The sequence below is a fragment of the Lithobates pipiens genome, unplaced genomic scaffold (genome assembly GCF_037356315.1).
Source record: "Lithobates pipiens isolate NorthernLeopardFrog02 unplaced genomic scaffold, aLitPip1_a1.2 Scaffold_8, whole genome shotgun sequence".
NCBI classification, from domain to species: domain Eukaryota; kingdom Metazoa; phylum Chordata; class Amphibia; order Anura; family Ranidae; genus Lithobates; species Lithobates pipiens.
In genome coordinates, this window is record NW_027507903.1 from 437,013,514 (window position 1) to 437,025,895 (window position 12,382).

Consider the following 12,382-nt stretch of genomic DNA (forward strand, 5'->3'; position numbering starts at 1 on the left):
CTTCCAGTGGGGTACGCTGCACAAGTATGTAGTAGCATGTGGTAAACCAATTCATTGCTACTACAAGCTACATGTAGTTGCAATTAATTAAACTTACACCATAGGGAGCCATATGTTTAATTCGTTTTGCTATCAGTTGCTTTCCCTAGGGAATAATCACTAGTGGTTTTTAGTAGCATGGCTGAGCTTGACCATATAGCTTTAGCCTCCAACTCCATATTTTCTTTTCTCACCTTCAGGTCCCTGTGTACAACCCCCATCTGGTGACAATGAAGTACTGCCTCTAGGATCTGTTGAATACAGTGACTGAAAAGAAAAAAAAACATGCTTACAAAAAACAATAGTAAAAAATAGCTAGAAACAAGAAACTTGTACCTTTGTATAAGTTTATACTCAATTTTCTTGGGCTCCATGGCTGCGTTCTCCATTGGAATCTTACCTATCTCATCGCACTTTCAGCATCACTTAAAACTCCACTTCCTCCTCTCCAACTCCTCTTACCGTTGGGGTCCCCCCAAGATTCTGTCCTTAGACCTCTACTATTCTCAATCTACACGTCCTCCCTGGGTCATCTGATAGCCTCCGATGGCTTCCACTACCATTTATATGCTGATGACACTCAAATCTATCTCTCTGCCCCTCAGCTCACCCTATCAGTCTCCTCATGCATCACTGATTTACTAACAGACATATCAGCCTTGATATCAAACCACTTCCTCAAACTGAATTTATCTAAAACCAAAACCGAGCTCTTAATTTTTCTTCCCCTTCCTCTGACTTCTCTGTCAAGATCAATGCCACATCTATCAGTTCGTCCCCACATACCAGGGTGCTAGGGGTAACCTTAGACTCTGAACTGTCCTTTCAGGCCCAAATCCCTGTCCAAATCGTACCATCTTAGCCTCAGCAACATTTCCAGAATACGCCCCTTTTTAACTAATGACTCCACCAAGCTTCTAATTCACTCTCTGGTTATCCCTTGCCTTGACTACTGCAACTCCCTCCTCATTGGATTACCTTTACATAGATTATCCCCCCTTCAGTCCATAATGAAGCCACTGCAAGATTCATCCACCTTACCAAACATTCAGTGTCCTCCACCCCTCTCTGCCAATCCCTCCACTGGTTTCCACTCACCCAACGAATAAAATTCAAAGTACTAACAATAATTTACAAAGCCATCCATAACTCTGCCCCAGCTACATCAGTAACCTAGTCCCAAAATACAAAGCAAGCCACTTTTCTCGGTCCACCCACGACCTCCTGCTCTCTAGCTCCCTTGTCACTTCCTCCCATGCTCGCCTCCAGGATTTCTCCAGAGCTTCTCTTATCCTTTGGAACTCCTTTCCCCTACCCCAGTCTGTCCGACTGTCCCCTAATCTATTCATCTTTAGACGATCCCTGAAAACCCATCTCTTAGAAGCCTATCCTGCTTCCCTCTAATACATTGTTTTACTTCCTCCATCAGATCATCCCCCAAAGCTATTACCTTTTGTATCAATTGACCCTTCCTTTTTAGATTGTAAGCCCTCTGATTCCTCTTGTACCAAATTGTAATGTAACTGTAATGTTTGCCTTTATTTTGTTAGGCGCTGCGCAAACTGTTGGTGCTATATAAATCATGTATTATAATAATAATTGTATATGCTGTACACAACACGCATTTTGAAAATAACCCTATTCCAGTTCATTGGACCTGTCTTAAATAGAACCTATTGTATCTTGAAGGGACATTTTATTTTATTTTTTTACAAAAGTACACCTGTTATCGAATAAAGGTAAAGACTGGCACTGATGAGGTTTCCTAAAAATGTTGGCTTGACTATCTTGCTGACTCTCTTGGGTCAATACAGTCAATGACCCAAAACAAGCAAGCAGATAAGGGATTTTGACTTTTTTCACCTGAACCTTTAACTCAAAAAGAATTAAGGGTAAAGCTGATTTCACACCTACACAACTGAATTTTCCAGCTTTTTTTATTGCAGGTGCATTGTCATACAATGACCTGCAATGTTATTTCTATCGAAAGCCCCTTTAAACTTTATGCAGTTAACTAATTGATTTATGAATCCAATCCCATGATTCTAATCACACACCATATAGTCAATGGACCTTCTTTATTCAGTTAGTGTAGTATTGACAATGTGGATGATGTTGACCAATGTAGATCTTAACTGGTTATCCATAATTCTTGATCACTTGATCATTATCTTTTAGCTGTTGTTATCCTAGCTATTCATATGTACAGTAAAATCAAGCTATTGACAACTTTTATTCTGGGAAACCAATCCAATTCGCATGACATGCTAGTGTGTCTGGCTCGCAATGAAGCCGGTTCACACAGGTCCGGGGCAGATGTGGTCTGCATTCCAAAAGGGTCCTGTGCATCTTTAGGTCCAGTTCAGGTGCGAATTCAGGCAAAGGTTCACACCTGATTTGCACCTGAACCAGTGAACGGGGACGCACCGGACCCCATGCTGGGAACTGCGGCTGCACATATGTAAACCCGGCCTTAAACTCATACTGGTACACATTTGGACTGCTTATATGTCATAATAATTTTAACAGTTTGGAAAAGGTGGTATGAGGATCTTTTTAGCAATCCAATAGGGGTCTGTAATTGTAAAAATTTTAAAAATTCTTGTCAGTAGCACACTATACTTCTTCAGAAAAAGCTGCATAAATTATCTTAATGATTTATTAATAATTTTAAATATCACATCATTTTAATTATATAAACACATTAAAATAACTGGAAAATAAATACCTAAATAAAAACTAAAAAGTAAGACAAATCAAGTGTTTAATTTATCTTTGAATTCAGCTAATGCATTTTGTCTAGTTTTTAACCTTGAAAACCTTTAAAGAATGGCAATATGAACAAAGGGCAGAATTGCAGATCTGTTTTTTCACTGATGACACTGTATATATTAATAAATGTAGCTGCCAATTAGGCTTTTGGGCTGGGAGTACTATTCAATTTAGGCTTTGTTTCAAAGATGCATGACACTTACGCTGCTGAGTCAGACTGCTCCTTTCAAGAAAAAATAAATAATAATATAAGTGCTGACCTTTGCTATTTGTAGAGTGTACTGACCTGGCATCTGCTTCGCTGTAATATTCCCTGGCAACGATATCCTCAAACAGTTCTCCTCCAGTGACCCTGCAGACAGAGACAGTGCAAGTGAGGTCAGCCATGATAACACATTGTGTTGGGTAGACACACTAGTACAAGTACATGAAAGAAGAACCTTCTGTGTGATTCTTGGTTGGGGGAGAGAGAAGTGAGAGTCTTGGTTGGGTTTTTATTGTCATCTGTGTCACCAATGGGGAAACTTCCTCTCTCTTCCTGCCCCAGTGTCACCCACAGAAGTACCGTGAGATGAATTGAATTGAGATGAACTGTACCTGTTTCCCCACTCCTAGAGCCCAGATGAACCTTTAGCTATTATTGTAATGCAGATTGGCTGCATATACAGTAATACATATGATTGTCTTTATTGTTTTCTGTCTTTTTTTTGTTTTTATGTTTATTTATTTTTTCAAAATGGTGTAGCATGGGTTTAAACCAGGGGTCAAGTCCTGGGGAAAAAAGTGTGGGAACTCTCACCCAAGATCCACTCCCCCACCAAAAAAAAAAAATGATACGCTCATATGCACGAACGCTTCAAAAGTGGTATTTTTCATCCAATTTCCGTATTGTGTGTATGAAGCTTAACTGTTAGTACATTAACCACTTAACAACCGCCCATTGCCGATTAACGGCTTCAGGGCGGCTGTTTAACTCTGAGAGGCCGTTAATTAACGGCCTCCCAGAATTCTGCTCTCGCGCGCCCCCTGGGGTGCGCACACGAGAGCATCCGTGACCGCTGGGTCCAGTGGACCCGGCGCATCACGAATCACGGTAAACGGCCGCTCATCGCGGCCGTTTACCACGTGATCGCTCCGTCAAATGACGGAGTGATCACTTGTAAACAAACCGGCGTCATGTTATGACGCCAGTTCCTCCCTCCCCCTCTCTGTACCGATCGGTACAGCGGAGGGGGAAGAGATCGGTGTCAGCAGCGATGTGGGCTGCATCTGCAGTGCCCACATCGCTGCTCACCGAAAATTAACCCCTCAATTCCCTGCCAACACTCTGCAATACCCTGCCATTACTCTGCATTACTCTGCAATACCCCCATTACTCTGCATTACTCTGCAATACCCCCATTACTCTGCATTACTCTGCAATACCCCCATTACTCTGCATTACTCTGCAATACCCCCATTACTCTGCATTACTCTGCAATACCTGCATTACTCTGCAATACCCCCATTACTCTGCAATACCCTGCATTACCCTGCAACACTCTGCAATGCCCTGCAACACTCTGCAATGCCCTGCAACACTCCGCAACGCCCTGCAACACTCCACAATGCCCTGCAACACTCCGCAACGCCCTGCAACACTCCGCAACGCCCTGCAACACTCCGCAATGCCCTGCAACACTCTGCAATGCCCTGCAACACCTTGCAACACTCTGCAATGCCCTGCAACACTCCGCAATGCCCTGCAACACTCCGCAACGCCCTGCAACACTCCGCAATGCCCTGCAACACTCCGCAATGCCCTGCAACACCTTGCAACACTCCGCAATGCCCTGCAACACTCCGCAATGCCCTGCAACACCTTGCAACACTCTGCAATGCCCTGCAACACTCCGCAATGCCCTGCAACACTCCGCAATGCCCTGCAACACCTTGCAACACTCTGCAATACCCTGCAACACTCCGCAATGCCCTGCAACACTCTGCAATGCCCTGCAACACTCTGCAATGCTCTGCAACACCCGCCAATACCCTGCAACACTCTGCAATACCCTGCAACACTCTGCAATGCTCTGCAACACCCGCCAATACCCTGCAACACTCTGCAATGCTCTGCAACACCCGCCAATACCCTGCAATGCTCTGCAACGCAATACTCTGCAACGCCATACTCTGAGATACCCAGCCATACTCTGAGATACCCAGCCATACTCTGAGATACCCAGCCATACTCTGAGATACCCTGCAATACCCAGCCATAGACATCCCCCCCTCCCCCTCCCGCTGCCCTCCGGTGCTTCTACCGAATCGCTAATACGATCAAAGTCAGAATCTTTTTATTTTTTTTCAGGCTTCCCAGCTTAGAGGTGAGATGCGGGGTCTTATTGACCCCATATCTCACTGTAAAGAGGACCTGTCATGCCATATTCCTATTACAAGGGATGTTTACATTCCTTGTAATAGGAATAAAAGTGATCAAAAAAATTATTTTTGGGGAAAAAAATGTCAAACTAAAATAAATAAAGTAAAATGAACAATAAAAAAAAAATGTTTTTTTTAAAGCGCCCCTGTCCCCATGTGCTCGCATGCAGAAGCGAACGCATACGTAAGTCCCGCCCACATATGAAAACGGTGTTCAAACCACACATGTGAGGTATCGCTGCGAACGTTAGAGCGAGAGCAATAATTCTAGCCCTAGACCTCCTCTGTAACTCAAAACATATAACCAGTAAAAAAAAATTAAATCGTCGCCTATGGGGATTTTTAAGTAGCGACGTTTGGCGCCATTCCACGAGCGTGTGCAATTTTGAAGAGTGACATATTAGGTATCTATTTACTCAGCGTAACTTCATCTTTCACATTATGGAAAAATTGGGCTAACTTTACTGTGTTTTTTTTTTTTTTTTAGCACAAAACTGTTTTTTTTCCAAAAAAAAGCATTCGAAAAATTACTGCGCAAATACCGTGCGAGATAAAAAGTTGCAAAGACCACCATTGTATTCTCCAGGGTGTTTGCTAAAAAAACATATATAATGTTTTGGAGTTCTATGTAATTTTCTAGCAAATAAATGATGATTTTTACATGTAGGAGAGAAATGTCAGAATTGTCCTGGGTGCTCCAGAACACCTGATGGCGCTCCCTGCATGTTAGGCCTCTGTATGTGGCCACACTGTGTAAAAGTCTCACACATGTGGTATCGCCATACTCGGGAGTAATAGCAGAATGTGTTTTGGGGTGTAATTTGTGGTATGCATATGCTGTGTGTGAGAAATAACCTGATAATATGACAATTTTGTGAAAAAAAAAAAAGTAAAAAAAATCTTGATTTTGCAAAGAATTGTGGGAAAAAATGACAACTTCAAAAAACTCATCATGCCTCTTACTAAATACCTTGGAATGTCTTCTTTCCAAAAAGGGGTCATTTGGGGGGTATTTGTACTTTTCTGGCATGTTAGGGTCTCAAGAATTGAAATAGGCCGTCAGTACTTCAGGTGTGATCAATTTTCAGATATTGGCACCATAGCTTGTGGACTCTATAACTTTCACAAAGACCAAATAATATCCACCAATTTGTACTTATTTTTACCAAAGATATGTAGTAGTATAAATTTTGGCCAAAATTTATGAAGAAAAAATTACTAATCTGCTAAATTTTCTAACAGAAACAAAGAAAAATTCATTTTTTTACAGAATTTTCGGTATTTTTTCCTTTATAGCACAAAAAATAAAAAACCCAGCGGTGATTAAATACCACCAAAAGAAAGCTCTATTTGTGTGAAAAAAAGGACAAAAATTTCATATAGGTCCAGTGTTGCATGACTGAGTAATTGTCATTCAAAATGCGAGAGCACCGAAAGCTGAAAATTGGTCTGGTTATTAAGGGTGTTTAAGTGCCCAGTGGTCAAGTGGTTAAAAAAAAAAAAAAAACAATCCTCAAACATAAATACGGTAATTCTCTGAATAATCAGCATTCATTCAATTGTGCTTCCATGCAAATGTGAACATCATGTTCTGATCTTTATTGGGGAATTTTATTTTGTATATAGAGTGTTTATGTGGTGAGTTTACACTTTTCATTGAACAGAGTTTGGATAACACAGGGTTAAATGGAAAGGTCCTAAATTAACTGCACATTATCTGGACAAAATGCTTGGGGAGATAGTGATGTGTTCCTGCTTAAAAGATGTATGTTAGCTTGGGGGGGCTGCAAACTCTACAGGGCTCCAACACACTCTCGCTGCTATCCCAACCCTTCACATATTTCCACATAAACTTCCCTCCTGGCATTAAACTTTGCCAGGTATTGTGCTCAGCTTACCACCCCAAACTGATGTTCCTCCCTCAGCTCACCTCTCTCCCTGCATGTCCTGTGAGCAGAATAGCTGATCTACCCGTCAGCTAGACCTAGACCTGATCTACCCATCAGCTAGCTGTGATTGACAGGTAGATCGAAGCGGAAGCTGTCATGGGGCCCCCTACTGGCAATGCCTGAATGGTCAGGTGTGCGGAACTTACTATTGCGAGCTGTGTCGGCAGCTGCTGGTGTAGCACCTGTCACACAGCTCGCCTACTTCAAAGTCTTGCAGGACACGGCTACTAATGGGAACTGAGTTCCTGTTGTGGAAAAAGTACAGGAACTCCGTTCCCATGCATTACCACAGGACTTGAGCCCTGCTTTAAACACCCCGTGATGGCAGCATGCTAGAGAGCTGGACTGTTGCTCTCACACAGAACCCAGCAAACTGGGTATCCTTTGGGCCAACACGTTCCCTCTGCACACTCATTTATTTATTGGTGGGACACTGGTACACTGACAGATGTTTTTGTGCACTTGTACACTGACAGATGTTTTTGTGCACTTTGTACACTATGACAGATGTTGCTCCTCCACCGACGGACACTGACAGATGTCGATGTTGCAGTGGAACACTATTGCAGATGTTTTTGTGCACTGGTACACTGGTACAGATGTTGATGGGACACTGGGACACTGTGACAGATTTTTTGTGCACTGTACATTTGTTAATGGGGACACGTGGACCAATGTTCATGGGACAGTGGTGCTTGCTGTACTTTGTGGGGATGGCCGCAGTCTGTGTGATCTGTGACAGCTTTCTGTGTAAGATCATCACTTACATAGAGAGCTGTCAGCACAGGCTGCAGCATCCCCTGCTCCCCACTCCATTTCTCACTGAGCTCAGTGGGGAGAGCTGAAACAGAGACACATGTCTCTGTTTACACTGTAAAGGCTGTGTTTGAACAGAGCCATCACGTAATCGGGAGGGCCAATCACAGCACCCAAATCCCAATCTGTGATGGGCTTTATCAGAAAATCACAGCCGCTCATGGGCATCCATCATGAGCGGTGTTTAGGTACGTCCACTCAGAATGGGTAAGCTCCCACCCAGCCATTTATGTACAGTGGGAAGCAGTTAAAATACCTCAAGGTGTGTCAGTAAGTGGCGGAGTGAGAGAGGCGTGTCTTCAGGTGTGCAGAGAAATCACATGATAATTCAGTGGTATATGTATATATGGTAAATCATATGTATGCACACCTGGATAAGCCTGCAAGCACCGAAGGTCATGTTTTTTTACTTCACAAAGTGCTTTTGATACTATCAGGCCAGATCTCTTGGGCGAGAAGCTAGCAGCAATACAAGTTGATGTTACCCTTGTGTCATGGATTGCAGAATACCTGACAGGAAGTATGTGTGTTTGTAAAATAAAATAATGCATCCGCACTTAGGCCAAAGGGGAAAGAAGGTATGCAGCCTACCCTGCTAGGTCCCCAATAGGAGACTAGAATGATAATAGTGCAAGTATAAGGGTAAATTGCGCTACCTATATAATGAAAGGCGACAGACCCTGTTCACTTCTTAGGTGCTATGTGCCTTTATAGTGACTAATAAAAGTGCATATATCAATAGTGCAATCCTAATACATTACCAATGTGCATATACCAGTGGTGCAAACCCCACTAGGTTGCCAAATAAATATGAACTTGACATAAATAAATGTTTAAAAATGATACATAAACCGTGATACTCCAATACCAAAAATGCAAGTATATAAACAATAAATAAATAAAAATAAATGTATATATAAAAATATTCCCAACAGTGTAAGCCAAATATTAAATAATAAAAAAATATAGTTGAAATGATATAAAACGACCCCAAAAAAGTTATCGTGCCAAGTCCAAGAAATACATCAAAAAAATCAATCCAACCAAAGTCTTATGTGATAATTAAATGTTTGGTGACATCAAGCCTTTATGCTATGCGAGATACCCCTGTAGGGGTTATTGGAGCTGGTGAGTGGGGACCCAAGAGGGGGAGCACTTAAAAGCCACCTGGATTTTGTTCCTGTGTTTATCGTCACCAAGCACTTAATTATCACATAAGACTTTGGTTGGATTGTTTTTTTATTCATTTTTTGGACTTGGCACGCTACATTTTTTGGGGTCGTTTTATATCATTTGAACAATTTTTTTATTATTTAATATTTGGCATTCACTTTTGGGACTATTTTTATATATACATTTATTTTTATTTATTTCATATTTATTTGGCAACCTAGTGAGGTTTGCACCACTGGTATATGCACATTGGTAATTTTTTAGGATTTCACTATTGGTATATGCACTTTTATTAGTCACTATAGAGGCACATAGCACCTAACAAGTGAACAGGGTCTTTCGCCTTTCATTATATAGGTAGCGCCATTTACCCTTATACTTGCACTATTATGTGTGTTTGTAAGACTGTGTGTCGGATAGAGTGATCAGCGATATTGGGGTTCCATAGGGAACAATTCTCTCTCCCTTTTATTTTACTGTCTATACCACTGATTTTAGTTCCTAGACAAAGTCTTGCCATTTTGATAAGTTTTCTGATGACTCTGCGGATGTATCAAGGATGGGAAAGAGACTGAGTATAGGACTGTAGTGGAGAACTTTGCACATGGTTTGAGGATAATCATCTGTATCTAAATGTGACAAAGGAGCTGGTTGTGGATTTAAGAAGGAGAAAGGCACCAGTGACCCCTATCTCCATCCGAGGAGTGGATATAGTAGAGAGTTACATGTATCTGGGGGTGCACATAGATAATAAGCAGTACTGGAGCAAGAACACTGAGGTGCTCTATAGGAAGGGCCAGAGCTGCCTCTATTTTTTGAGGAGACTGACACCTACCAAAAGATGCTAAAGATTTTTTTATGAGTCTGTGGTGGCCAGTGCTCTCCTGTATGCAGTGGCAGTGGAAAGCAGGCTTAGGGTGGCAACAGACTCAACAAACTGATTCGCAAAGCAAGTGATGTAGGATTGTAGTGATGTAGGATTGGAATTGGAGCCTTTAACAACAGTGTCAGAGAGGAAAATGTTGTTTAAGGTACGTTCAATCTTGGACAACTCCTCCCACCCATTGCACAATACACTGATCATTCTGCGGAGTACCATCAGTGACAGATTGTTACAACCACGATGCACCACAGAATGACACAGGAAATAACAATCAAGTTATATCATTTTTTTTTTCTGTGAGGGTAGTGAAGATTTAAATATGGTTTATGATTAGGATTTTTATGTCATTTTTATAGTATGTTGGTATTATGTTAATTATTATTTGGGGTAATGCTAGAGAAAGCAGTGTATTATTGCATTTTGATACTTTGATTTCATGTTATTTTTAATCTGTGTTATTTATTCTATGTTGTATTTTAATTGTACAGATGGTTTATTAGAGAGTAGTACTAATTTGTTTTATTTAGTGTTAATGGAATTTTGTTGTGTCTTTGTGTCTTGTTCTATTCATTGTTGTGATCTTGTGTTGTCTTCGTTGAGTGTGGCATGTGTTGCAATTTACCCTTTGGCATGAAAAAAAATTCTGAAACTGAAACTTAAAAAAAATCGAAAAACTTTTTTTTTTTTAGATCACATAATGTCTGTTCTCAGCTGCATAATGTCCTGTACACACGGTTCGATTTTCCAACGGAAAATGTATGATCGGACTGTGTTGCTGGAAATTCCGGTCGTCTGTGGGCTCGATCTGACTTTTTCCATCGGAATTTCTGACACACAAAGTTTGAGATCTGGATCTAAAATTTTCCGACAACAAAATCTGTTTAAATTCCGATCGTGCGTATACAATTTCGATGCACAAAGTGCCACACATGCACAGAATAAATTACGAAACAAAAGCTATTGGCTACTGGCCTCTTTATAGTCCCATCGTACGTGGCTTATGTCACCTCGTTCTGAACGATTGAATTTTCCAAAAACTTTGTGTGACCATGTGTATGCAAGACAAGTTTGGGCCAAAATCTGTCTGAAAAAATCAGATGGATTTTGTCATCGGAATGTCTGACCATGTGTACAGGGCATAAGAGGTGGGAATGGAGATTGCAGGGGGGCATGTCAGCAGGAGGCAGAGAAAGTAAATACCAATGTTAGCGCTCAGTTAAAAAGAATTTTTGTGAGCGAAAATTAGAGTTATGTAGCCCAATGCAAGTTTCAGCTAATGATTCTAATGGTACAATTGTAAATTCCCCAAATAAATACTTTTCACGTTGAGATGAATGTATCTTTCTCTCAAAGAAATTGTCTTTGCAACAATGTTTCTTCTTCATCATCTATTTTGTTTTTAAGAATACTAGAATGTGTATTGTTTTGATGTTTTGATAAAATATATTTTTCCCTGTCACTTTCACTTGTTGTCCATCTCACAAAAATCTTTACCCCTTTAACTCACACAGGTGTCTTTACAAACCACAAACAATGTACATGCTGATGTAAATTTAAACAATTTAAACTGAGTTACACAGTTTATGTTTTTTATTTTTTCCAAATGATCATACTTTGAACCCAAAAAATGCGATATGACATCAGAAATAAAAATGTAATTTCCAAAAACCAGAGGGTAACATCACTATTCTACACTCACACACCAAGAATCACAGAATAAATCAAGAAGAATAACTCCTGACTAATGTAATTCCACCAAGTATATGTCCAAAACTTCTTGCACCCCTGGGACTATTTACATAACAGAGATGCAGCCTAAAAACATGTGAAAACAGTGGCTCACAGGCTAGCACTTCTGCCTAGCAGTACTGAGTTTGAATCTGAATCCTGCTACATGGCTAGAGATATGTATGTTGTGGTGTTAAAGTTTCTTTTTCACCAGTGATGACATTTTTGATGGGTTTCACATAATGGGCCCCCAAGAAATCAGATTATAAATTAAGTAAGTGTAGATTTGCACCAAATTTAGAACTGGGCGTTTTTGGGCCAGATATGGATGTCTAAGTATGGTGTGATGCTGCACACATATTTTAACCAGTTGCCGACCGCCGCACGCCGATGTACGTCGGTACAATGGCACGGGCAGGCATAAGGACATACATGTACGTCCCTTGCCTCCCGCGGGTCGGGGGCCCGATCGGGCCCCCGCCCGGTGCCTGCGGCGGTCGGTATTCGTTCGGGAGCGATCCCGGACGAGGGGACGGCCATTCATTCATGGCCACCCCCTCGCGATCGCTCCCGACGAATAGAAATCCCCGGTGACATCACT

At 41.3% G+C, this 12,382-nt stretch overlaps 1 protein-coding gene across 4 annotated transcripts in view; it reads right to left on the bottom strand.

The window, feature by feature from the left end:
• CAMK2A (calcium/calmodulin dependent protein kinase II alpha) overlaps nucleotides 1-12,382 on the bottom strand; it is a 411,160-nt gene that overhangs the window by 131,463 nt on the left and 267,315 nt on the right. For all 4 annotated transcript variants that reach the window (XM_077468290.1, XM_077468289.1, XM_077468291.1 and 1 more), the window contains exons 5-6: nucleotides 3,098-3,163; nucleotides 234-306 (exon numbers count right to left, since the gene is read on the bottom strand). In XM_077468290.1, the coding sequence (XP_077324416.1) occupies nucleotides 234-306; nucleotides 3,098-3,163 (139 nt within the window). The remainder of the gene's footprint in view (nucleotides 1-233; nucleotides 307-3,097; nucleotides 3,164-12,382) is intronic.